The 27553-nt window shown below is 51.8% G+C and overlaps 1 protein-coding gene across 1 annotated transcript in view; it reads right to left on the bottom strand.

Annotated features, from left to right (window-relative positions):
* Positions 1-17798, bottom strand: part of CACNG4 (calcium voltage-gated channel auxiliary subunit gamma 4) — an 84528-nt gene extending 66730 nt beyond the window's left edge. The window contains exons 1-3 of the mRNA XM_049638189.1: positions 17745-17798; positions 14211-14379; positions 13157-13288 (exon numbers count right to left, since the gene is read on the bottom strand). Coding sequence (XP_049494146.1) covers positions 13157-13288; positions 14211-14379; positions 17745-17798 — 355 coding nt within the window. The remainder of the gene's footprint in view (positions 1-13156; positions 13289-14210; positions 14380-17744) is intronic.
* Positions 17799-27553: the final 9755 nt, after the last annotated feature.

Raw genomic sequence — 27553 nt, forward strand, 5'->3', positions numbered from 1 at the left:
TTTCTTTCTTTCTTTCTCTTTCTTCTTTCTTTTCTTTCTTTCTTTCTTTCTTTTTCTTTCTTCTTTCTTTCTTTCTCTTTTCTTTCTTTCTTTCTTTCTTTCTCTCTCTCTCTCTCTTTCTTTCTTTCCTTCTTTCTTTCTTTTTTAATGTTTATTTATTTTGAGGGGGGGGAGGGGCAGAGAGAGAGAGGGAGACAGAGGATCCAAGGTGGGCTCTGTGCTGACAGCAGACAGCCCGATGCAGGGCTCGAACGCATGAACCATGAGATCATGACCTGATCCGAAGTCAGACGCTTGACCGACTGAGCCACCCAGGCGCCCCTGGAGCAGCATTTCTTCTTGGCCTGTGTATTATCATTTTCCAGAGAAACAGATATATAAGAGGAGATACATTATGGGAATCAGCTCACAAAATTATGGAGGCCGAGAAGCCCCACGATGTTCTGTCTGCAAACCGCAGAACCGGGGAAGCTGGTGGGTATAACACAGTCTTAGTCCAAAGGTGGGAGGATCAGGAGCTCTGATGTCCGAGGGCAGAAAAAGATGGATGTCCCAGCTCCGGGAGAGAGGGAGAGAGAGGGAATTCTCCCTTCCTCTGACTTTTTCTTGTAGTTAAGGCTTCAGTGGATTGGGTGATGCCCACCTGCACTGGAGAGGGCCATCTCTACTCCATCTACTGATGCAAATACTAATCTCTTTGAAACACCCTCACAAGATGCACCCAGAGATGATCTCTTTTTTCAAAATTTTTTTATGTTTATTTACTTTTGAGAGAGGGAGAGAGAGACAGAGCACGAGCAGGGGAGAGGCAGAGAGAGAGAGACAGACACAGAATCTGGAGCAGGCTCCAGGCTCTGAGCTGTCAGCACGGAGCCCGACGTGGGGCTCGAACTCACTGCGAGATCGTGACCTGAGCTGAAGTTGGACGCTTAACTGACTGAGCCACCCAGGTGCCCCCCCCCCCCCCAGAAATAATCTTGTGCCAGTCTCCGGGCATCCCTCAGCCCAATCGCATTAGCGCACAGAATGAACCATCACTGTCTGCCTCCTCTTCAAGCACCTAGATTGGAATAGTAACTGCTTTTGGAAGGAGGTGGAGAGCAGGAGAGCACGGGGGTTGGGCCATGCAACCCCTGCCCCAAGACGGCGCTCTCTTCTCTGTCCCTTTCCCGGCAGGAAGAAGCCCAAGAGTGGTGTCAACCATGAGGCTGGATCCATGTTTACCCCTGGGAGGTGAAGTCTGTCTTTTAACTGTGACTCACATTCTCTTCTGGTATAATGACTATGAGTCAGCTCTACCTGAAAGGCTGTGTTCAGGCCACAGTTTCCAGCCAGCCTCAGAGAAACGGATGGTAAGTACAAACGCCCTGAAAAGTCGGCTGGCTGAAAAGCAGACGGTTGGCTTCTGGCAGAGCATCTGAATTACACATGGTTCTTCGGCCACCCAGCAGAACTCACGGGGTTCTCGCTAGTGTCTGGCCTCGGGGTGCTAGACTTCTCTTTGATGAGTAATTAGGAGAGTAAATGAGATCACCCATTCATTTAACTCATTTGGCAAATGTAATGGGGGGGAACCGTGGCTCCCCAAAGTGCATGTCCTTGTACCTGGAACCTCTGAATGTGATCTCATTTGGGAAAAGGCTCTCTGCAGATGTAGTCAAGTTTGGGATCTTGAGATGAGATCATCCTGAATTAAAGTAAACCCTAAGCCCCATGACAAGTGTCCTTACAAGAGAATGGGCAAAGACCCACAGGCATGGAAGGCATAGGCAGAGAATGGAGTGACACAACCATAAGTCAAGGAATGTCAAAGATTTCTGGCAGCCACTGGAAGTTAAGGGAGAGGCACGGAATAGAGTCTTCTTCAGAGCTTCCAGAAGGAAAAGACCATGTCAGCACCTTGATTTCAGACTTTTATCCTCTACAATATGAAAACATAAATATGCATTATTTTAAGCCCCCCGGTTTGTGGTGGTTTGTTCATGGCGGCCGTGGAAAACTAATACAATGGACATTTGAAGGCTCCAAGGTGCAAGACAATGGAGTCACCACGCAGAGCCAGAGTAGGGGTCTCAGCTTCAATGTCACCTGCTCAGAGAGGCTTTTCCAGACCGCCCAGTCTGTGTTGAGTGCCTCTTCCTTCTTTCTTATGTACCTTTCTTCTTAGCTTCACGTAGTGAGTTGAGGGCTGATATGTTTAACGTATGATTTTCCCACGCTTGGCAAATGCGAAGTGGGCAGTGGCCATTTCTGTTTTATTCAATTCTGACTCCCCGCCCCCTCACGTAGGGCCTGGCATGCAGAGATGCCCAATAAATATTTGTTGAATGCAAATATAAATGAATAGCTTGCTTCTCTGAGCCATAGGGGGCAGCGGAGTAGTAAGGAAGAACCCACATTTGTGTGGCAAACTTCTCATGGGACCCTGAGTTTATGATCTCTTGATGGCAGGCTTGGAAATGTAATTATTTTGTTTTCCTCTCTCCTCCGAAAGCCTTGTTTTTAAAGTTTGGTGTGCTTTAAGGGGGTAAATATCATCTTCACCTCTAGGATGGCGGAAAGGAGAAGGTGAGCCCAGTAAAGAGCGTGCTTGCGAAAGTCAAGACCCCCAAAAGGAAAACTTCCTGTCAAACGGAACATTTCAACAACAGTTAAATTTTCTTGCAGAAATAATTGGTTGCTCTAGCAACCAGGCCTGGTTCTCCCCCAGAAGAAAAACATAGAAAGAGAAGAGAGGGGTGGGAAGAAGTCAGCTAACTCTGGTCTAAGCTTGGGAGAAGGAGCTGCCCAAATGGGAATTGTTGGGCCATATTGGGAGAGGTCTCATGTTATCAGTATAGAAGGACGTCTGCATGCTTGCCTCGGTTTGGGCGGCCGAGTCCCTTCCCCAGCCTGATTCGCCACCTCCATTGCCTTCCTGGCTGGCTCCCACGGGCGGCAGAGTGTTCGATGCCCTCTAGACAATGCCTCTTGCCCCTCTCAACGCGGCACACCAACCCCTGTATTAAATGCCCCTGGATACTTGCTCTTGAAAGACACCTTGTTCTGGGTCCTTCGGCAATGAGTAATCAACTTCCAAAAGATTCTCATTGTAGATTCAGATTTTTATCTATATATGGTTTTCAAGAGTGGAATCCACCCACCTGTGCCAGGAGAGTTCACCAAAGGTATCAGAGCAGGGAGTGAACGCGCAGAGGTGATTCTCGATGGTGCATTGGGGGTTCATGGGGAATGGCAACCCACTTACAGGGGAGAAGGGCAGCAGCAGGGCACCATGCTGGCTCGAGGGAGGGTGGGTGCAGGCATGGCTCTTAAAATGAAATGTGGCGGGGCGCCTGGGTGGCTTGGTCGGTTCAGCGTCCGACTTCGGCTCAGGTCAAGATCTCACGGTCCGTGAGTTCGAGCCCCGCGTCGGGCTCTGTGCTGACCGCTCAGAGCCTGGAGCCTGTTTCAGATTCTGTGTCTCCCTCTCTTTCTGCCCCTCCCCTGTTCATGCTCTGTCTCTCTCTGTCTCAAAAATAAATAAATGTTAAAAAAAAAAAATGAGATGTGGTGGTCCTGGTCAGCGAGCAGCCCAGCCTTGGCTGTTTTCTCTGAGCGGATTATCCATTGACACGTGAGTCTAGAGAAACACTTTTTTTTTTAAGGTAATTAATTAATTAATTAATTTATTTTGAGAGAGAGAGTGCTCACACAAATGCACAAGTGGGGGAGGGGCAGAGAGAGAGAGAGAGAGAGAGAGAGAATCCCAAGCAGGCTCTGTGCTCCACACTGAGCCCAACGTGGGGCTTGATCTCACGACTGTGAGATTATGACCTGACCTGATATCAAGAGTCAGACACTTAACTGAGCCTCCCAGGTGCCCCAGAGAAGTACTTTTAAGGGGTTTGCTAGTAGCAAAAAGGCACGAAGGACATTCATGCCCAAGGCTGTTGCAGGGTGGCAGTCCATGGAGTTTGTAGGGCATCTGACTCATTCATCTCGTCCAACGTGCATTTATCGAATCCTGTCTTCGGGAGGCTGGATAATGGCTCCCCAAAGAAGCCCATGTTCGGATCCTGGGAACCTGTGAATAATATATCACGTCATGTTATAAAGTGGAATTAGGTTGCTAATCAGTTGACTTCAGGATGGGGGGTTGTCGTGGGTTATCTGGGTGGTCACAAGGGTCTTTCAAGTGGAGGAGGAAGGCACAAGAGGGGGTCGGAGTGATACAGCACGAGAGAACCACAGCTGGTTTTGAAGACGGAGGAAGGGACACGAGCCACCGAATGCAGCTTCTGGAAGCTGGAAAGGCCAGGAGTTGGATTTTCCCATAGAGCCTCCGGAAAGGAACACCACCCTGCCGACACTTGACCTTAACCCTGGGAGACCCGTTTCGGACTTTTGAATTACACAAAGCTAGGATAAGAGGTTTATGTGGTTCTAGGCCCCTGGGAAGGGTCACTTGTAATAGCAGCCATAGGGCCCCAGCCTGCCTTCCAAGTGCCAGGCCCTGCACCAGGTTCGGGGGGGGGGGGGCGGGAACCCCACTGAGGCAGGGCTACTGCCCTCACCAGGTTTCTAGTCCAGAGAAGGGGCCAGCCGGGCAAGTCAACAGTGGAGGCCCAGGTATGTAGGTGGTGGAGTATTGTGGAGATGGCAGAGGGCTGAGCTCAGGGAAGGTGCCAGAAATAACTTCTGAAAAATGGACTTGAAGGATTGCCTGGTGAAAGACAGGCTGGGGTAAAGATGTCCAGGATGGAGGGAGGAGATGACCAACAGGGGTGGAGGGGCTTGGAATGCGTTGCTGAGAGAAGCAGCACTGTTAACTAAACCAGGCACCACAGAGTTCTGCTAGGCAGTGTAAACTAAGCTAAGTGCTATAAAACTGAGCTAAGTAGTATAGAACTAAGCTAAGTAGTATAGAACTAAGCTCAGTACTATAGAACTAAGCTCGGTACTATAAAACTAAGCTAAGTAGTATAGAACTAAGCTAAGTAGTATGGAACTAAGCTCAGTACTATAGAACTAAGCTCGGTACTATAAAACTAAGCTAAGTACTACAGAACTAAGTCAAGTACTATAGAACTAAGCTCAGTACTATAGAACAAAGCTCAGTACTATAAAACTAAGCTAAGTACTACAGAACTAAGCTATACTTGACTATAGAACTAAGTACTATAGTACTTGACTATATAGCACTTGACTATAGAACTAAGTCAAGTACTATAGAACTAAGCTCAGTACTATAGAACTAAACTCAGGACTGTAGAACTAAGCACTGTGAGCTAAGCTAAGAACTGTAGACATAAGCTAGGCACTATGAGCTAAGTACTGTAGAATTAGGTTAGGCACTGTGAACTAAGCTAAGCACTGCGAACTTAGCTAAGCACTGTACAGCTAAACTAAACAGCTGAACTTTTATCTGGAGAGCTGTGGGGGAGCCTCTGAAGCGTTGTGACAGGGGGTTGACATATTTTGATCAACTTGACCAGAGAAAACAGCCAGAAGCAGAGCATGTCAAAAATAGAGCCAAGTTGATCAAAATCAAAGCTTATCCAGTCACTGTGCTGAGAAGGGTCACCCTCCTGGGAAGGCAGCGGGGCCTTTCTCATGGAGCTCTACCTTCTCCATTCAAGCCTCTGAATCCCCCCCTCCCAGCTGAGTCTGGATCCCTCGGTATTTCTTGACCTGCTTCAAAGAAGTGGTCAGAATTCTGCAGACTGGCCCTGTCTCCCCAGCCTCCAAACACTTGCCTCTTCCCAGCCGGCAAAGGCACGAGGAATAAAGTCAAATGGAAAACAAAGCCGTGGTCACAGGCAGAGCCCTGTGCCTGCCATCCCTTCATAAATTAAATGTAAGCTGTAAAAATTGATTATTTAAGGCCTAATTGCCATTATTTTCTAGTATAAAAAAGCAGGGATGAGCACTGTGATGGGCTATCAGCCAGAATGGAAAGGGGCATTTAATTAATTTCCCGAGCCTGCTGAAAAGCTGTCCCTGTGGAGCTGGGGGCGCCTCAGGCCCTGCCAGGCTGCAGCTGGCTCTGCCGGGCAGGTGCCCCCAGCCCGGAGCCCTTCCCTGGCAGGCCGAGGCCTAGGTGGTGCCCTGGCCCTGCCTGGGGGCACGGTCTGGGCTCTGAGGATGACTCTGGCTTCATGTTTGCACCTGCATGGCAGCTGGTTGGGCAAGTGGGAGGTCAGTGGAGGACCAGAATCTGGGCTCTAGAAGGTGGAGGTCAAGCCCAGACACTCCGCGAAGCTTCCTGTGCTCAGCCCAAGCCACAGGATCTTCGTGTGGACTTTGAGGGAGGAGCCCGAGTTTATGCCTCCTGTGACCCAGCTCAGGGACCCCTACGTCAGCTCCAGTCGTCATAAGCAAGTCCCCACTGTCCTCTCCGGCTCTACTAACTGGATCCTGTCTTGTCATCTGGGTTCCTGGTCATCGTGATGACAATTCCTTTGGATTTAAGCACCCCCCCCCAGCCCCCCGCTCCCCGCCAAGGCCCCAGGTACTGTCTACATGCCCAACCACCCCACAGTGGTGAGTGCTGTTCCCATTTTATGGGAGAAGCTTGAGGCTCAAAGGGTTAAGCAGTGTCTCTAATTAGTGGCAGGGTCACAATTCACACCCAGCTTTTTGGTCTGCCAAGCCAATCTCCCCACTCTGTGCCGCTGGCCACTGTCCCCACCTCTAGCCGGCCGTCCCCAATCTGCTTAGGCCAGCCTGAGTGGATCTGAGAGGGGACATAGCTGGGTTTCCCATCTGATGTCAGAGCTGGCTTGTCTCCTGACCTGACCTGCTTCCTACATCCTCACACGGTTGCCAAACTGAGGAAAACATGTGGATGAAAGCAGGAGCCCTGGTCCTGGCTCTGGGCCCCTCTCTTTCCCTGTCTTTTTCTCCCAACTCCCTTGGGCCCATACCTGTCTCCCCTGCACCCTCCAGCACCCGCGTCCGGAAGACCAGGGCCCCATGTTCCTTCACTCATCCACCCTGCACACACTGGAAAGCATTTGCCATACTGGGCGCTGAGCTAAAGACAGGGTCAAGGGCCCGTCTGCCTTCGGGAAGCTCTCGGACTAAGAGGGGGGACAGACAAAGCAAGCAGGTGATGACAAATTCTCTGTGACAAGTGCCGTGAGGAGGCAAGGCAGGGGCTGAGGTGTTGGGGAGGCAAGGGACCCTTCCTGGAGGAGGGGGCACGTACACGAACTCCCCAAACGACTGGAACAACACAGAAGAGCCTTCTGGGCGAGAAGCACAGCCCAGGCGCACAGGTCTGCTGCTGGGGGAGGGAGGGCAGGCCCTGGGGGAGCGGCGGGAGGGGAGAGCTGAGGCTGGAATGAACCGAGCTGGGTTGGTGTCTTTTCTTGAGGGCTGTGGGGCGTCACTGAAGGAATTTAAAGGCAGGGGACTGAGCCACACGGCAAACCCCCTTTCAGGGAGAGAATGCTGTCGTGAGTGTGGAGCCCACAGCAGAGGCCCTGGGAAGGGAGGCCCCGAGCGGGGAGGCCGCGGTGTCGGGAGGGAAGGTGTCCGCTGGGCCGGGCCAGGCAGTGGGGATGGAGGGGTGGGGACAGGTCTGGGCTTATTCAGAGGCTGTGACTGGAGTTTTTCTCGGACAGAGATCTCCACCCAACTAAACTAAGAAGGAAACGGAGGAAGGAAAGTGACCGCATATGCTCCAGACCCTTCCTCGACCCCCGTCCCTCGGGTCCCCAAGAGACACCAGCTGCCGTTCGCTTGTTTTTCTTTTTTCCTTCCAGGCCCTGTCTTGAGCTTTCAGGATGCGTCACTCAGAATTGACTGAACAACGCCATCCTGACACCCGTGTGATTCACGGCCCCGGCGACCGGCTCTCGGGAAGCTGGCATGGCCTCTGAGGCCACCGGCGTCTAATTGATTTAATACATCAGCCTAGGAACTGCTGTTTCCTGAATGGAACCGAAAATTGCATTGACGCCACAGCTGCATCGGAGAGGCGCTTACTCTGGCCGTCCAAATGCACGCTGGGAGGAGGCCGGGGTGGCAGGGACCGTTGCCTGAGTTAATAACTGCGCCTTTGATCTGTTGTCTTCTGTATCCTCCCCCGGGGAGAGGGGGGCACGGCCGTGGGAGAAAGCAGTGGGCTGCGTCAGAGGGTGACAATGGCCACTTGTAAGGAGGCAGGTCTCCCCTCTACACCCCCCGCCCCGCCCCCACGCAGCGGGGCTGAGATAATGAATGTTCTATGAGCAGCTCCCCTCTGAAGGGGACTGATTGATTCCGATATTCGTCTTACTGGGTCCCATAATTCTTGATTATGCCTTCTTTTACGCCTTGGGGGACTTGGCACTGTGTCGCTGTGTAACAGGAGGCCTGTGTAATCCACGTGATGATCATTTATCCCCCAGCAGGACAAACGGCGCTCTGTGTCGTGATAAGGACACCCGCCCGGGGCCCTTACCCTGTCGCTCTCTCCCTTTCCCACCCGAGGCCGCCCGTGGCAGTTCCCAGAGCCATATGAGCCGTCTCCCCCTCCGGGAAGGAGGAAGGGGACCCTTCCCGAGGCTTCCCCGGACAAATGGTAACACACCGGGGGGAAGTCACGCTTCAAGATGGTCCCCCGGCGGCAGGTGGCTTGAGACGAAATTCACGGAGGGAAGAGAAGACTCCGCTCTGTCTACACACAGGCAGGGTGTTCTCCTTCTCCTGGAGCCGGCTGGGCAAAGTTCCAGGAAGCCAGGTTATTAGGCGGGTTTTCAAAGACTTAGGTCATTGCCGTGACATCTTCCCCACAGCTGACTTCACACGTTCCTGAATGCACGGCCTCATTCATTCACTCACTCATTCACCCCTCTGGCTCCACACACATTTATCAAGTCCTTGTGGTGTGTCAGGCACTGGGGACACGGAGATGAATAAGGCATGGGGCCCTGTTGTCAAGGAGTGGCTTTCTGGTCAGGGAGGAAGAAAAGAGCAAGCCAGAAGCCAGCCAGGGAGCAGTGGCGCGGGGGGCGCACACAGAAGAAGCGGGAACGGAGGAGGGTGCGATGAACCCCGGGGTCCGGGCGGCCTCCGCGCGGGGACGGGGACGGAGGACGCAAAGGCTCGCGGTGCGACACCGGACGTGACGGTAGGCGACTCTCAGCAGAAACTCAAGGAGGGGAACGGCCGAGGCTTGGGGAGCCAAGTCACGAGGGCTGTGCCTGCCTGGCTAAGCAGTTCCGGCTTTATTCTGCGGGCACCGGGGAGGCGGTGCAAGGTTTTAAGGCACACAGGGACACCACCCAATGTGCACCGTCTGCATTTTAGAAAGATCCCTCTGGCTGCGGTGGGGTGAGGCTTTGCAGAGGGAGATGGGGGGAGCAGGCGACTCTGACCTATGACATGGGCGGTGAACGCGGCAAGGAGACGAGGAGGCGACCTCGAGGTGATAAGATCTCCGGGACTTGGCGACTTATGCGACATGAAGGGGGAGGAAGGGGGCAGCGAGTTTTGCTCCTGGGATCCAGGCTTGGGGGGCTGGATAGGTGACGTTGCCCCTCTCTGTTTAGGAATGCTTTCCTCAGACGAGGGAAAGAAACCTAACGGTGACTTAAGCAACAAAGGCGTTAATGACCTCACCTACTGAGGAGTCTGGTGGTGTGCCATCCAAGCCTGGCTTAACATCCCAATGGTGTCATCAAAGATCTAGGATCTTTCTTGTGCTCCCTCATCCTTAATGTAGTGGCTCTTCCCCCTCATGACTGCAAAATGGCTGCTGCAGCTCCAGACATTCAAAGCAAGAAGCAGGGGAAAGAGGTGGCCACGAACATGTCTGTACTCTTTAATTAAGAAAACAGAAAGCCTTTCTATAAGTCAGTGGCCAACCATAGCTGCCAAGAGGCTGGGAAAGTGAGTTTTAAACTTTCCAGCGCCAGTAGTGGAGGCAAGGAAGGAAGAAAGGGATTGGGTATTGAGTCAACAGTGTTGCCAACCAAGAGGGAAAAGGGAAAGGGAAAGGGGAAGCACAGCCTCCTTGCCCGGGGGTGAATGAGATGTTGGGGGGGGGGGGGGAAAGCAGCCTCTGGCCAAAAGACTGATAAGGAAGTGGGTGCTGGAAGGAGGGAGCCTGGTGCCCTGTTTGCCTTACACCCACTCCTTGCCTTTCCCCCTCCCTGTATGTCTGTGTTCCCCCGGCTCCCGGCTCATTCTGCCAGGGAGAGGCACTGGGGGAGATCAGGGGGTCAGAAGGAGGGAGGAATCAGGGTGCTACCCCCCCCTCCTGCTCTGTCTCAGCGGTGGGGCTTGCTCCTCTTTCCAGGCCCGGCTCCCACCTGCTGGCGTCCCGGTTTCCCCTGGTTGACCCCAGGCCTTCCTCGCCATCCCTCCGGCCCTACAGTGACAGTGGCTCCCCGATGTCGCCCGTCTCTGGGCTCCCTCGCTATCACGGTTTGGCTTCTCAGCGATTCCACCTCCTGGGTAACCAATTCCTGGATTAAATGACCTCTGCGTTAAATATTCAGAATGACTTACGTTTTCCTGGTTGGACCCTTGCAGAGACACCTGCCTATGAAGAGTCTGGGGGTGGAGGGTAGAGGAGTTTGTTTCCTGATGGAATGGTCACAAGAGGCCCTGATAAAGGAGGTAGAGAGGGAGAGCAGGGGACGGGCGCTGGGTCAGAGGAAAGGGAGAGAGAGAGGAGGCGTCCTGGGGTGCTCAGGGACGAGAGGGTGGAGGGGATCCACGGCTGGAGCCGGGCCGGCGGGGGGCGGTGGGGGGATAGCAGAGGCCTCCAGGCATCGCTGGGGCCTGCGGTCACCTGATATCCCGGAGCCGGTGCTGGTGGAGCTCCAGCCCGCGTTTATGCACAGAGTGAATTCGAGATGGCGATTGTCCAGTGGGCCCTGACTGGCGGACTGAGGGGACGAGGCGGAGCGTCCACGCGTGAGTTCTCTGCTTGATGGCCTACGTTTTTGCTTCCTGTGGATCTGCGGCGACATAGCTACAGAGAGTAGCCGATGGGTGTCTCTGACAAGGCTCAGTGGATTAAGGCCACAGACCCCACTTCTCACTCATGCCACATGCCCGCTTGAGATGCCCGCACGGAGGGCACTTGAAGTCCGCGCGGGGGCTCTGCTCCTCTACCCCTCCGGGGACCTGTCTGCTCACATGCGTCCACGAGTGCCATGGCTGCGGGGAGGAAACATGGAAAGCCGTGCGCTGGGTCTTAACGCCTCCACCCGGGTCACCTGCTGCTTCTGCTCACGTTGCCTTGGCCAAAGCAAATCATATGTGCCCAGAAAGAGGACAAGTGGAATCTTCGTGAACCGACCTGATGAATGCATCCCAACAGAGGCGGCCTGGAACTGCCAGCCAGCCACGCTGCTGCCGCTGTAGCTGCTACTCGAAGAGGGGAAAGTCATTCACACTTTAGTAATGTTTAGAGCACCTGCATCGTGGTAGGAGTCCTGCATGAGTTTCCTGGAATGGAAGCTCCACGAAGGCAGGTGTCTGTTTGGACCGCTGATGAATCTCAGGCATCCAGAATAGTGACCCACACATATTAGGTGCTCAGCAAATATCTGTGAAATGAATTATTATTATTATTATTATTATTATTTTTTATGTTTATTTATTTTTGAGAGAGAGAGACAGAGACAGAGTGTGAGTAGGGGAGGGGCAGGGAGAGAGGGAGACACAGAATCCGAAGCAAGCTCCAGGCTGTCAGCACAGAGCCTGATGTGGGGCTCGAACTCGGGAACTGTGAGATCATGACCTGAGCCAACTGAGCCACCCAGGCGCCCCCCCCCCCTCATTATTTATTTATTTATTTGTATTTTTTTGTGGAATGAATTACTAACGCATGAAACCTCACGACAGCCCTGATAAAGCTGGTATTATAATCACCCCCATTTTACAGGTGAAGAAGCCGAGGGTCACAAAAGTTAGTAAATCACCAGAGCTGACCACCTTGACTCAGAGATGAGCCCTGGAGCCCCCGGCAGAGGGGGGGGAGGGCTGGAGAGGTCGTCACCTCTCCCTTGCATGTGCGTCTCTCCTCTGTGGCCACGGACCGCCCCCTCCCTTTACCAGTCTGGAAATTTCACCTGCGGGGGGGGGGGGGGGGGGGTGGGGTGGGCAGAGTGACTTGACCATCCCTGGCCGGTTGGCTTCTGAAAGGACAGCTATGTGCGGGACACTGTGTCAGTGCTGGCCCCGGCCCTCGGGGAACTCTCGGGCGAGCGCGATCCTCCAAGCCAGACTTTCTGGAGATGAGGGAAAACCCACGCCCCGGGATCGTGACAGCTGGAAAAGGCAGCACCTCAAAAGCTCTCAAAAAGCAACCACGCCTGGTTTTTCTAGGTGCGTTCGCCTTCTTCAGCGGAGGCGGAAGTCAGTGCTTCTAGACCTTCGTCACGTCGCCCAGGCAGGGGATGTCAGCTGGTTTTATCCCTGTGGCTTTGCTCTGCTTCCTGGAGGCAGCACCCAGTCTCCCCCTTGAGGACCTGGTCTCCCTTGGAGGCACCTGGGCAGGCCCGTCGATCCGGGGGCCCTGCCCTCCGCCGGTCAAGGAGTGGGGGGCTCCAGAGGTTGGTGCCAGCCCCTGACCCCTTCCTGGTGCTGGTTCTCTGGAGAAGGCCTTCCGAGGCGTCCGCTGCCCTGCTCTCGGACCCCTCTCTGGTTCCAGTCCTCGGTTCTCCGAGCACCCCACTCCCTCTCCATCCCATAACCCCTTTCTGCAGAGCTCAGCCGGAGTTGCGAGTCAGGCCGCACACTTGCTACCCAAATACCCAACTGATGTATGCGGGGCTACTAATTCCAGAGCCGGAGGGCAACTCCGAGGCCATTTGGTCCAACCCTCTGATCCTAGAGCTGAACAAATTGAGGCCCAAGGGTCCATTGGCGTCTGGAGCGTGGACACAATGGCAGGCGGCGGTGAGAGCTTCCTGTGAGTCGGCCGTTTTTCCGAGCCTCCTCGGCAACGCCGCAAGTCTATGTGAGGGCTGGCACCCCCATTTTGGAGACAGGAGGCCAAAGCACAGGAGCGCCGAGCAACTTGCCCCGAGTCACACAGCTCCCCCAGGGCAGGGCCGGTCCCGAGGCCCGAGGTCGGTTTCAGAGCCCGAGCTGGCTTCCCGTGAGCTCCGCCTCCCCCTGTGGCTTGTCCAGGGCTCCTGGGTGCTTCACAGGGTCCCACTGCGGGTACCTGTGGACTCCGTGCTCGGCAGGCTGATATCAGACTCGGCTGGTTCTTTCTTCCCACCCTCCTTCCCTTCCCTGCTCTTCTGGGTCTGGTGGGGTCCCCGCTTTTCTGTTTTGAAGGCTGTCCCTTGAAAGCCTATCGAGCCAACAGGGAATTCAGATGTCAACTGCCAGCCACGTGGGTCTCCTCTGTCACCATGGTTGGGAGACAGGGGCCAGGCCCAAGAGTCCCCGGGGCCACGGCTCTCAGACCCCTCACAAGACGACTCGGGAGCGGCCCTGACCTTCCCCTCTGGGGGTCCCGCATCAGGCCTGACTAGAGGGCGCACACGGGGGTCGGTCCCTCAGAGCAGTTTCCTGGAGGAGGGCTTGGCAGCGAAGGCCTACTGACCTCTGACCTCAGGGACTGCATCACAGGAGGGACTCACCTCTGCCCCCCACGGAGGCCTTGTCGAGGCTCCTGCTTCCTCTTGCCCTCCCTGCCCTTTCTTCCCAGGGAGCCCCCATTTCCAAGCCTTTAGCCCGGCCTCCCCAAGGAAGGGGACCCTGCCCTCCTTGCTCCCTTTCTGTTACCTGCAAACTCCAGCGGGGCAGGCCTCACCCAAATGCCGGAGGGGCTCTCCTCTTCTCCCAGTTTGCCGCTCCCAGAAGGGGGGTGGGGAGGGGCTCCCAGTCCAGCTGAGAGCGTTGAACCCCAGCCTCCTTCCCGACCGACCCATGGAGGAAGCAAGCCCCTCAGCAGCCGGCTGTCCTCTTTCTGGGGGCAGCCTCGCAGGGGGAGGGGACATCCTTCTGTTAGCAGGGCTTGGTAGTGCCCCTCGTGTAGGCTGAACCCCAGGACTTTGCATCAGGGAACATGGCATGGTTTTCCAAAAGTCAGGGCATCCCTGCACGTGGCTCCTCTGGTGCTTCCCAAGACAGGCGAGCAGAGCCCCGGGGCCGTGCTCTCTTCTCCGGGGATGGGGGTCGTTCGGATTATCTCCCCACACCACCACCTACTCCACAGATACTCGGGGAGGGGTGACAAGAGGCGTGCTGACGCACAAGGCAGGACTCACCTCTGCCGGCACCGAACGGGGCAGACAGGCAGTAAACACACAGTGACAGGCAGGGGCCTTGAGCATCGTGGTGCAACGCAGCGGGCAGCCGGGCGGGCCTCGTGGCCTCTTTGGGAGGGGACCTTGAGGCTGCCGTCTGGGGAGACTGGAAGTGGTTTAGCAGGACGATCTAGGCGAGGTGGAGAGGGCACAGCGGAGGCAGAGCGTGGGTGTCCCGATGAACGGAACAAAGGTCAGAACAGCCAGAACCCGAGTTCAAGAGGAAGAGGGGTGAGGACATTTAATTGGACACCTAGGAGTTCTAGGTGCTGGGAGAGAAGGTTCTGGAAGGCTGGCCAGATTGTGGGGGTACTTGTGAATCAGGCTGAGGGAGGGATTTGAGTTTTAGGCTGACAGCAACGAGAGCCATGTATTTTAAGCAAATGAGTACCAGGTCCGTACTGGGTAATGCGTCGAGTTGGGATCGGCAGGGGTGAGGCTGGAGGCAGAGAGGCCCTATCAGGAGGTTGTTGTCATAACCACAGGTGGCTTGGGCTAAGGTGGTGGCAAGAAAATGGAGAGGAATGGGTGGATTCCCGGGCTATTTAGGAAGTAGAATGAGGAGGGGAGAGGGGAGGGGGAGAACAGTTAGTAAAAAATTGCCTCCTGCTTGGCCCATCCTTGGTTTCCCCTGACTATCAGGGAGGCAGTAACGAGTGTCCCCCCCCCTTTTTTTTTTTAATGAAAATTTCTTTTTTAAGTTTATTTATTTATTTTTGAGAGAGAAAGAGAGCACGAGCATGAGCCAGGGGAAGGTCAGAGAAGGAGAGAGAGAGAGAGGGGGGAGAGGATCCCAAGCAGGCTCCGCAATGGTAGCACAGAGCCCCATGTGGGGCTTGAACTTGCGAACCGTGAGATCAGGACCTGAGGCGAAATCAAGAATCAGAAGCTGAACCTACTGAGCCACCCAGGTGCCCCTATGAGTGTCCCTTCCTAATGAAGGGCAGTAGTGACTGAGTAGTGGCTGGGGATCAGCAGCCAGAGGAGCGGAAGTCCCCCTCCCCCACTCGTTCACAGGGTCCAGGAGACGTGGTGCCTCCTGACCTTAAGAACATGAACCCCCTCCCCCTCTTCCTCGCCCCACACAGAGTCTTCCTCTGTCCCTGCAGATTGACGTGTCGCCCTCAGCAGAGCTCTCCCATCAGCCCTGCGGTTGAGCCTCCCAGGGACCTCGGTGGCCCAGCCTCTGTGGGACATCCTTGGTTCTGTGCTTTCCCTGGGTCAGCTCAACAATGTGCCAGGAATGGCTTGTCTGTGCAAGACGGTGGAGGTCACAGTGAGATACCCCCTCCCACCACTAAGTCGTCTACTATCAAAATCTCCCCTCCCCACCCCCCCAAAAAACCTGCAAGCGATGGCGAGGCTGTGGAGGAATTGGGACCCTTGTGGACTGCGAGTGGGAATGGAAAATGGGGCAGCTGCTGTGGAACCAGTATGACGGCTCCTCAGCACCGGGAGTGTAGAACCGCTGTGTGATCCAGCCATTCCCATGCCGGAGATAACGCCCAGAAGAATCGAAAGCAAGGACTCAAAGAACATTTGTACACCCACGTTCATAGCAGCATCAGTCACAGTCGCCGAAATGTGGACGCCACCAAAGCGTCTATCAGTGGACGGATGGGTACATAAAAGGTAGCATATCCATACAAAGGAATATGACTCAGTTTTAGAAAAGAAGGACATTCATGGGAGCGCCTGGGTGGCTCAGTCGGCTAAGTGTCCGACTCTTGGTTTCAGTTCGGGTCACGATCTCCCGGTTTCATGAGTTTGAGCCCCACGCTGGGCTCTGTTCTGACAGTACAGAGCCCGCTTGGGATTCTCTCTCCCTCTCTCTCTCTCTCTCTCTCTCTCTGCCCCTCCCCTGCTCCCACCGTCTCTGTCTCTCTCAACAAGAAAAGAAACAAACCTTTTTCTTTTTTTTAAAGGAAGGCCATTCTGTTACATACTACAACACAGATGAGACTTCAGGACATGCTAAGTGAGATAAAGCAGTCGCAAAAACACAAAGTGTATGGTTCCCCTTATATGTCACATTCATGGAGACAGAAATAGAACAGCGGTTTCAAACAGCGATGGACTGGGGAGCTATCGTGTTTAATGGGGACACAGACGAAAAGAGTTCTGGGGACGAGCAGTCACGAGGAGTGGACAACAATGTGAATGTGCTTAGGGCCGCTGAACTCAACTCTGAACAATGGTGAAGATGGTCAGTTTCATGTTATGTGCATTTTACCTCAATTGTAAAAAATCAAGTGTAAAAAAAAAGATCATCAGAGGGGGAAAAAAAAAAGTGCGATCTCCTTCTCCTGATGATGCACTGCCTGTGTGTGTAAGATGCTATCATTTTGGAAAGCTGGATACGGGGGATGTGAGACGGCTCTGTGCTAATTTTGCAATTTCTTGTGAGTCTATAAGTATTTCAAAATAAAAATTGAAGGGGGGGCACTGGGGTGGTTCAGTTGGTTAAGTGTCTGACTCTTGGTTTCAGCTCAGGTCATGATCTCACCGTTTGACGGTTCGAGCCGCACTTCAGGTTCCCGGCTGACAGCACGGAGTCTGCTTGGGATTCCCTCTCTCCCTCTCTCTCTGTTCCCCCCACCCCTTCCCTCCTCTCTCTCTCTCTCTCTCTCTCTCTCTCAAAATAAATAAATAAATAAATTAACAGTTTTTAAAAATCCAAGGAAAAAGGGGGGCACCTGGGTGGCTCAGTCGGTTGGGCGTCCGATTTCGACTCAGGTCATGATCTCACGGTTCGTGGGTTCGAGCCCCACGTCAGGCTCTGTGCTAACAGCTCAGAGCCTGGAGCCTGCTTCTGGGTCTCCCTCTCTGTCTGCCCCTCCCCTGCTCACACACACACTCTCTCTCTCATAGTAAACATTAAAAATTTTTTTTAAAAAATCCAAGGAAAAAGGGGGAAATTACAGAAGGGTGAAAAAGGAAAATTTCCCTCTGCCTTACCAGCCTACCTACAGACAGTCCTGTCCCACGGCCACCCCAGGAAACCACTGGAGCATCTCACTCACCCTTCTGGAACTTGTTTTGGTGCGTACAAGCAAATGCAAACAGAGCTGATCGTTTTTTTCCTATTTGGAAACAAAAATAGCATATTAACACCCTTGTTCTGCACTTGGCTTTTTTTTTTTTTCATTGAACAATAAATCCTAGAAATCCTTCCATTTTGACACAGACAGCTTCCCGGTTATTTTTATTTATTTTTCAAATATTTTATTTTTGGGAGAGAGACAGAGCATGAGCACGGGAGGGGCAGAGAGAGAGGGAGACACAGGATCTGAAGCAGGCTCCGGGCTCCGAGCCGTCAGCACAGAGCCTGACGCGGGGCTCGAACTCACGAACTGGGAGATCATGACCTGAGCCGAAGTCGGATGCTTAACCGACTGAGCCACCCAGGCGCCCCTCCCAGTTATTTATAAATGTGCCTATAATTCCGTGGTACGGGTGTGCCATGACTGATCTGACCTTTGGATGGATGCCTACATTGTTTCGCTGTTCCACGCAGCGCTGCGGTGGGTAACCTTGTCCACACGCCATTCTTGCCTTCCCAGAAGTGTCACTGCTGGGTCTTTTGCTTACTTATCTCGGGATCAAGGAAGGGGTAATACTTGGGAGGGAAGTATTGGCTGAGGAAGCAGTGTCAGCTTTGCAGCCGGACCGCCCTGGCTTTACGTGATTCTGCTGGTCATGAACTGCGTGGCCCTGGGCAAGGTGCTTCATGGCTCTGGACCTCGGTTTCCTGATCTGAATGTGGGAACTGCTGGGGACCTGCCTCCTAGAGTTGCGTGTCCACGCTCAGCACAGGGCTGCTGTGCTTTTACAGCTATCAGCGCGAACAGATGTCGGAGGCTTCCTCCAGCAGTTACGGACCTGAAAAATGTGCATGTGCCTGTTTTCCAAGGAGATCTCTACCCATGCCACCATGACGGCGCCCTCTCACGCAGCCGGATCCTAAAACACCCAAGTGGGAGAGCAGGGAAGCAGCCCTCTGCTGGCTGTTCACCAGGTTCCAACGTGCCTCTGTCCGTGTCACCCATGCCCAGGGGTTGCTGGGAGCTCCTGATTGCGAAGCTGGGCCCCGTTTCCCAGGGTTGATTGGAACGTGTGTTTACTGCATTCAAAGCTGTCCCAGGGCAGGACGCTCTGCCCTGGAAGGGGGGGGTGGTTGGCTTTCTCTCTCCTGCTCGCTATCATAGGGCCTGGATCCAGAGCTGTTTCAGAGGGCGTTCTGGTTTCTGCCAAGCAGGAGGATGGGCACAGTGTGAGATCACGGAGATAGGACCGGGCAGACGTGGAGATGTATTCCAGCTCACCGACGGTGTGACCTCGGGCAAGTCACGTCATCCCTGTGAGCTGCAGGGTCCTTAGCTGTGGAGATCACACTACCCGGCCCCCTGGGGCTTTCCAGGCCATCAGTTCGAGGCAGCAACCCCGAGAGACTGGCGTCTTCAGCAACCCCATTTTGCAGATGGGAAAACTGAGGCTAAGAAAGTCCTATGGTTAGTAAACAGATGCAGAGATCCAGCCCAGGTGTGTCTGGCTCCAGAACCTGGGTCCACCCCACCACTGGCCTTTCCGCTAACCCAAGGACTCGTTCATCCTGAAAGCAGAGACCGCTTGGCCAGCAGGTGGAGAGAAGTCCCTGTGCCCCCGGGGCTTGGAGCTACCGGCCGTCTCTGGCGGTGCGGGCTCCAAACAGGCCGGCTGGGAGTGAGCAGGGGAGACGTACAGTTGGCAAAATACATTAGCATCTTCCTCTCCGCTAATTAGTTTTGTGAAAAATTATTTATTTATCTATTTATTTTCACCAGAGAGCAATTGGGGCTACGGAAATGTGGTGACATGTTTTACATGCAAAGGAAAGGGAAGGAAAATGCCATGCGCTGTGAGGTTTAAATAGTGTCCCATGTGGCTAACGAGCAGGGGCCCGGGAGGCCCAGGTGCAGGAGAGTGACGGGTTGGAACATGCATAGAGGGGTCTGGAAAGACGTGCCTGCGGCCAGGACGGTGTCTGCCTCAGGGTCATGTGGCTGATGTTGATTGAAGGCCGTTCCCATGCCCGTGACCTTGTCCGTGCTGGTCCCATTGTTTGGAAAGCTCTTTCTCAGGTCAGCTGCCTAGAAAATTCTTCTCCATCTCTCCAGTGCCAACTCAAGCAGCATCTCTGGGGAAAGGTTTCAGACCTGAGGGGTAGGATCCCTTTCTGGTCCCTCTCTGGGCTCCCATGGCAGCTATAAATACATTGAGCATCTCAGTGGTTTCCAGACTCGGCTCACGGCTGGCATTCGGTAAATGCTAGTTGACGTTGGGACTGCTCACTCGGGGTGACGCCTGCGGGCTGAGTTGGTGCAGGATGGCGTCCCAGAGGAGGGGACTTTGAGTGATTACAGGATATGGCCAGGTGGCAGAGAGGATGGTGCTTAGCCCATGGCACTGGCTGGCTCCCATTCCCAGGGTCTCCGCTACCATAAGTAAGCTTCTCGAAGGCAGGACTGAGGTCACATTAGACACTACATCCCCGTCTTGCTTTAGTGCAGCTGTGCTTTTGAGCGACCTCCCTGGCGTCGGCATTCACTAAATACTCAAAGAATGAACGAGACTTTGTGAATAACCAGAAGACACGAGCCCAGAGGTCAGCCAAGGTGAAGATCGATGATCTTTGTGGTCAGTCTCTGGGTGATTGGCTGGGCCAGTCCCCTTCCCTCTCTCTGGGTCTCAGTTTCCTCATCTGTTGATTGAGAGTGTCAGGTTAAGTGTGGCCTTGAGGATTCCTTCCGTTCGTTGTGTTGAAGATGGCCCTTTCTAGGTTTGGAGAGCTGCCCACGTTAGGAGTTCCCCTCTCCCCACCCTCGGGTAGAAAGCAGAACTCACTTTCCCAGCCTCCCTGGCAGCTGCGGGGGGTGTCATGTGACCCGCACTCCTGCAGACCCACCTGCTCAAGTCATCCATTGGCAGAGCAGTATCTGGTGACAGAGAGACACCGCTGGCAGTTTATCATTCAGTGTGTGTGGGGGGGAGGTCTCAGGGACAGCGGTGGCACAGGTCGAGGCGGTGATGATGCTGCAGGGCACATTTCTGGCCCGTGCGGAGGTGCCTAAGTTGGTGGCAGGCTTATCTTTACCGGGAGCCACTAACGTGCTGCCTCTTCCAGGGCTGGTTCCCTGACGTGTACACGATAGTCCTAATACGTTTCTCTTTCCCTGAAACTAGCTGCAGTGGATCCTGGTGTTTGCACCTAAAAACCGTGATGGATGCATCGTCTGACTCAGAGATTCCTCATCCCCAAATAGGGTCTGGTCATCTAAGACCAGGTCTTAAAATAGAGGCACGGAATAGCTACTCTGCAGTTGCTGGTCTGCAGACCTGTTATCCAACTCTCATTACCTGTTAGTACATCCTTCCTGGTCATTTTCAAAAGCTCAGGGAGCTATGTTTTGAAAGCCCTCACTGCTTCAAATCAGCAATTTGGAGAAAATGTCCGAGGCCATGGTTTTGACCTTCACAATTCACTGAGGGCCACAGCCAATGTTACTTAATTTTCTGCCGAATGCATTCGGTTTCACACAGGACCGGAGAGGAGCACACATCCCTCTCTTGGAAACCTCACTTCTGCACAGCCGGGCCTCAGAGCCATGGTGCTGAGCAGTGTGGCTGAAAGCAGAGGCCTTGGAACTTGACAGCCCTGAGTTCAAATCCCAGCTCAGCCACGCACAAGCTGTGTGACCCTGGCCATGTCACTTACATAACATCATGCTCTAAGTGATATGGTGTATCTCGCTTTATTTATTTATTTTTAAATGGTTATTTATTTTGAGAGAGAGAGAGAGAGAGAGAGAGTGAGCATGAGCTGGGGGAGGGGCAGAGAGAAAGGGAGAGAGAGAATCCCAAGCAGGCTCTGCACTGCCAGCGTGGAGCCCAACACGTGGCTCGAACCCATGAACAGTGAGATCATGACCTGAGCCGAAGTCAAGAGTTGGACACTTAACCAACTGAGCCACCCAGGCACCCCTGTATATCTTGCTTTTAAAAAAAAACTTATCAGTATATCTTGGAGACAATTCCATTTCTGTATATAAGATCTTTCTTAATTCATTTTTATGGCTGCATATTACTCCGTTATGTAGATATATCATAACTTATTGACCAGGTCCCTATTGATTAGTTTTTCTTAATCTTTTTTAACTTTTATTTATTTTTGAGAGACAGAGAGAGACAGAGCATGAGTGTGGGAGGGGCAGAGAGAGAGACACGCACACAGAATCCGAAGCAGGCTCCCCGCTCTGAGCTGTCAGCACAGAGCTCGACACGGGGTTCAAACCCACGAACCGTGAGATCATGACCTGAGCGGAAGTCAGCCATTTAACTGACTGGGCCACCCAGGCACCCCTTGATTAGTTTTTTCTAATCTTTAGCCAACAACAACAAAAAAACATGCCTCAGGATTGTGTATATATGTCATTTCGCACATGTGCAAATCTAGTATTGCTGATAATGGACAGTGTGCTTATAATTTTGATAGATCTTGCCAAGTTGACCTATACAAGGTTCTACCATTTTCCTCCCCATCATCAATGTACAAGAACACCTGCTTCCTCTTACACTCTCCAACACTGTACAATCAAACTTCTCTTTCTTTGCCCATCTCCTAGGTAAAATATGAGATACCTCAAGATAATTTTTCTCCTATTATGAGAATGGTTTCATTTACTGGAGAGATATTAGTATTCCTCCAGCGAACTTCCTGGTCAAAACCTGATTCACCTTACCCTGTGCCAGCTGAATATTTTTGTCTTTTGTCCTCAGGAGAGAGAATGACTATTCTAGCAATGGCAAATAGGGTTCATCACGCATGCAAACTCTGATTGCTTAGTTGTGGCTCTTGGCAAGAGGTGGTTGATTAATAATGTCTGCCATTCAGAACAAGGAAGTGACAGCCGGTATTCCTCTTATTTGCTGTCTCTGCTGTATTCTATTGACATGTTTAGATCCTGGATTATCCAATCAGCCCCACCTTACCCGGCTGCCTGACCTCTCTCTCCCATAACATTAACCCTCAGTCTCCTCTCCAGCACCCATGCTCCTCACCTTTGCTTCTCTGTGCCCCCCTCCCTCCAAAATACCACTTCTCCTTTCAGAACCCGACTGCAACACTCCTACTTCCCATGTGAAATAGCCTACGGTCGCCTCCCACCTTGCATTTCTTTATTTTCTTGGACTCCCTCTGTGTTGTGAGATTCAGCATTTATGTGAATCCACCAGACAGACCCGTTAAGGTAGGAGCAGATGGGCTGGGGATGGGAGAATCCGTGCCTACTCTGTCTCGGTCAACAAATGCTTACGAAATAAATCAACGAAAGAAAGGATGAATGGTGATGTTTCACCTTTGTACCTCTTGCCAACTCTTTGTGGCAGAGATGGTACCTTCTAATTCTTTTGGGTCCTTCCCAGCACCACTGTGGTGGACAATAATTTCTTAAAATCTGTGGGGACAGAAACAGAGCTAATAAAACCACACGTTGGTTATTGAGCAAGCTGAATGAGATAGAGAATATGAATGCTGATAGGGACTCGATAAAGATTTGACTGTTACAAATAGTAACAATAACAATAATAATGTCCCTTATTGATTTAGCTCTCTTGACCGTGCAGCAGCTGTTTATTTCATCTTTTACGCAATGTTTCTCTTTCACTGTCAATATTAATATATAATTTATATCAGTCAGTTTTGGCTGTGTAACAAACAACCCTAAAACTTAGTGGTTTAAAACAATAACGATTTATACACTTCAAATGGGTAAACTTTATAGTATGCAATTTATATCTCAACAAAAGTATTGGTTTTTTCAAGCAACAAAGAGATCCTGCTTTTTGCTTAACATATCAGCAAAGATTTTTTCCCCTTTCTTTAAAGGTGATGTTTCATGGATCTCTGGAGCTTCCTGAGGCCCTTCCAGGACGTCCAGGAGATCAAAACTGGATTATTATTTTCAAAATAATACTAGATTTATCCTCCTTTTTCATGCTCATTTTCCCACTGATGTACCATTGACTTTTCTGGAGGCCCCATGACCTGTGATATGGCAATGCACTGATGCAGAAGCAAGTATGAGAATCTATCATCTATTATTAAGTCAGATGTTAATGAGATTTTCAAAAATGTAAGACCATGCCACTGTTCTCGCTAGACATTTTTTGTTTTGTAAAATAGTTATTTTCCATTAAGTATATTATTTATGTTAACATTTAATACATATACTGTTATTTTAAATGAACTGCTATTTTAAGAATCTCTATGTTTTAATTTCTAAAATGGGTAGTATTGATCAAAGCAATCCACATTAACAAAAGCTCTTGGGATCCTTAATTTTTAAAAGTATGGACCTCGGGGCGCCTGGGTGGCGCAGTCGGTTAAGCGTCCGACTTCAACCAGGTCACGATCTCGCGGTCCGTGAGTTCGAGCCCCGCGTCAGGCTCTGGGCTGATGGTTCAGAGCCTGGAGCCTGCTTCCGATTCTGTGTCTCCCTCTCTCTCTGCCCCTCCCCCGTTCATGCTCTGTCTCTCTCTGTCCCAAAAATAAATAAAAAACGTTGAAAAAAAATTAAAAAAAAAAATAAAATAAAAGTATGGACCTCGACACCAGAAAGTTTGAGAAATGCTTTATTTTAAAATAATTTTTAAAATAATGTTTATTTGAGAAAGAGAGCAGGGAGGGGCAGAGAGAGAGAGGGAGAGAGAGAAGAAATCCCAAGCAGGGTCTGCACTGTCAGCCCAGAGCCCAACACGGGGCTCGATCACCCGAACTATGAGATCATGACCCGAGCCGAAATCAAGAGATGGACGTTCAACCGACTGAGCCACCCGGACGCCCCGAGAAATGTTTTTGTAAAGCAATGTGACAATATGATCCAAGGGTTTGAAAATGGAGCTTTTTTTTAATCCAGCATTTCCATTTTAAAGTAATTTGTCCTGAGGAAGTAATCAGAGATATATCTCAAGATATTTCTGTAAGTTCGTCGCACTATTATTTAAGACAGCAAAATGTGAAAAACAATGCAACTGTCCATCCATAGGGAACTGTTTCAGTAAATTGCAACAACGTAATAATGCAGGGTATAGAGCTAACAAAAAATAATATTACAAAATAGTGTTTATTGGAACAAAAAATGTTCACCATTCATTCTTTAAAAAAAATAGAATGCACTTTATTACTTTTTAAAAATGTTTTTAATGTTTATTTATTTTTGAGAGAGAGAGAGAGCATGAGAAGGGGAGGAGGAGAGAGAGAGGGAGACACAGAATCCGAAGCAGGCTCCAGGCTCCCAGCTGTCAGCACAGAGCCCCATGTGGGGCTCGAACTCACCACCTGTGAGATCATGACCTGAGCTGAAGTTGGACACTTAACTGAGCCACCCAGGCGCCCCAGGATGCACTTTAAAAAGTAGCGTATCCACACATGGATGAAACAAGGGATATAGAATGTGAACAATAATACTATGTATTTTCAAAGTATTCTATAAAAACATGTGTTGCTTCCTTAACTGAAAAGCTGGGGGAAAAAACATTATTAAAGACGAAAAAAAAAAAAAAAAACCACAACAGTAATGATTTCTTCAGGCCCCAATTTTGGGAGCTGGCCGTTTAGACCAGGCTTGTCTAAGCAATTCTTGGGTAAGCTGGGTCGGACTCAGCCCATCTTGGCTGCGTCTGGGTCAGATGCTGGCCAGGCGCTCCGCTGCTGGATGCCGCTGCCTCTGGGAGCCAGCTGGCTATTGGCTGAGGTGACACAGGTGACGCATGTTGCTCAGCACCTTGCAGACTAGTCCGGACTCCTTCATATGGTGGCTCAGAGTTCCAAGAGCAGCAAAGTGGGAGGAGCGGAGGGCGCCAGGCCTCTTTAAGTTGAAGCTTGGAAACCACATGTCACTTTCAGGGTATCCCCCTGGTCAAGGTAGAACACGATCCAGGGGGTGGTGAAAATCGACAGCTTCGGTTTCTGATGAATGGAGCTGTAAGGTATTACGATGCTTTGTGCAATCTACCCCAGAGTAACCCTGGAGACCCGTTTATTTGACGAGTATTTCCTCTGTGGCATGCACTGTGCTGGGTACCCTGTCTGACCTCAGGGGGGACACACGCATGTCACCTGATTACAGCTGCACCCACTCAGAGGGCCACACACGTAGCAGATGTTTAGGGAATACTTGTGGGAGGAGGGATGGGACTCCCCCAGCCTCAGCCCCTCCTCTCGACCCCGTAATCAGCCTCTCTCGTATTCCCCCTGGCGTGATATGCCACAAGGCACAAGCAAATCATTCAGACGCAGATCCACGTGAAAGCAGATCAGGGTTTGTTCGGGGCGCATAAACCCTATGCTGAGTTGTCATGGGGTGCAGCCTGATCCAGTACAAGCAAACCACTGGCGGCACCCCTTTATAGGGGAGGGGAGGGAAAAAGCAAAGATCTATTCATTTAGGAGAAAAATCATTATTTTTGGTTTAGACACAAGCAGACACGCATATGAAAAGAATACATTTCTTTGATGTTGCCACTGAGTCCAGGCATTCCAGAAGACAGGCTTGCTAGGCTAAGCTTCACAAACAAGCTTCAGAGGAAGGGGGAGGCCGGGAGGGGAGGAGGGGGAGGAAGGTGTGTGTGTGTGTGAGAGAGAGAGAGAGGGAGAGAGATGCACAGCAAAGACACACACACACACACACACACACACAGAGGAAGGGAGAGAAGAAGAAGGGGAGAGAGAGGGAGGTGGAGAGCTTCACATCTCTGAGAATAGAACACAAAAATGCCTCTGAAGATGTTGGTTTACTTTGGGTTTTTTTTATTTATTAAAAAAAGAAATCGATGGCTTCTCCTCCCGGGAGAAGCTGCTTGGAGCAGCGGCTTCTGAGTCTGCTGCCTGTGTCTACCTCCCTGCCCTGTGCCTTCTGAGGCAGCCACTCGTGGAGGCAGGACCACAAAAGCGTGGCCACAATCTGCGCCATCCAGAAGCCAGACTCTGCCTCGAACCCAGACTCTCCCTCGCAGGGAGAACGGCTCGCAGTAACCCTTAGAATATAAAGAGAAATGCCCAGGGAGGCCCCTGTTCCGGGCTGCTTCTCTTGTGGCCAATGAAGGCAGAACACATTGGGTTTCTTGTGAGGCAAAGAAGAAACACAGGGATGCAGACTGATCAGTTACTCTAGGACGACTGTGTGCAGTGGTTCATCAGCACGGACTTGGGACCCTGACAGTTCCACCACTTACTAACTGGACAAAATGTGGGCATATTGCTAGACCTTGCCAGCCTCAATTTTCTCATCTGTAAAATGGGGGTAATTACTGTGTCTGTTTAGTGTGTAATAATTGTCTGGCATGTAATAATTGCTCAATTATTATAGGCTAAACTGTCTGGCATACAGTAATTGCTCACTAGACAGCAATGTTATGAACTGCACATTTGCATCCCCCCTGCACACCCCATTCATGTATCGAAGCCTTAATCCCCTATGTGAAGGTATTTGGAAGTGGGGGCTTTGAGAAGCGATTTGATTTGGATGAAGTCATGGGGTGGGGCCCGCACGATGTGATTGGTGCTCTTACAAGGGAATGAAGAGAAACGAGGTCTCTCTCTCTCTCTCTCTCTCCCTCCACTGCATGAGGAAGCCAAGAAGAGAACTCTCACCAGGACCTGACCTTGTTGGCGTCCTGATGTCAGACTTCCCAGCCTCCAGAATTGTAAGAAATAAGTATTTATTGTTTAAGCCACCCAGTCTGTGATACTCATATCACGGTAACCCGAACTGAGGCAAGTGGCCGTAGGGGCATCAGACATTGGCGCGTGTTAGGACCTCGACGTTCAGGTCTCTGAGAATCTCCTAAGCTTTGGGTTCTCTACCCTACACATGCATACTCCCTGCCCACGTCTCATCTCCAGGAGCTGAAGAGTTCCAACTCCAAGGGCAGAATGAAATTGGGAAAGGTGGTACATGTACCTTACCTTTTAGCAACGCAGAGCTCTCTAGAGTAGGAAGTACCTCCCGGGGGTGGTAGTGAGTGTCCTGTCCCTGGGGATATTCAAGCAGAGGTTGAGTGAGCAGTTGGCAAGGATACGTACGGGGGATTCAAAATGGTGGACGGACAGATGCCACCTTTTCAGCTTTCCGGTTCTCTGGATCCATAACCAGGTAAGTAGTGTTCAGTGTTTAGGTAAATATCCTCACAAAGGTTCGCGTATTTAATTTGCCGCTCCCCCCTCCGCGTCTGAGTCCTCACAAAATTTCTCCTCTGCGGGAGACCCC

Source organism: Panthera uncia, chromosome E1 (genome assembly GCF_023721935.1).
Source record: "Panthera uncia isolate 11264 chromosome E1, Puncia_PCG_1.0, whole genome shotgun sequence".
NCBI classification, from domain to species: domain Eukaryota; kingdom Metazoa; phylum Chordata; class Mammalia; order Carnivora; family Felidae; genus Panthera; species Panthera uncia.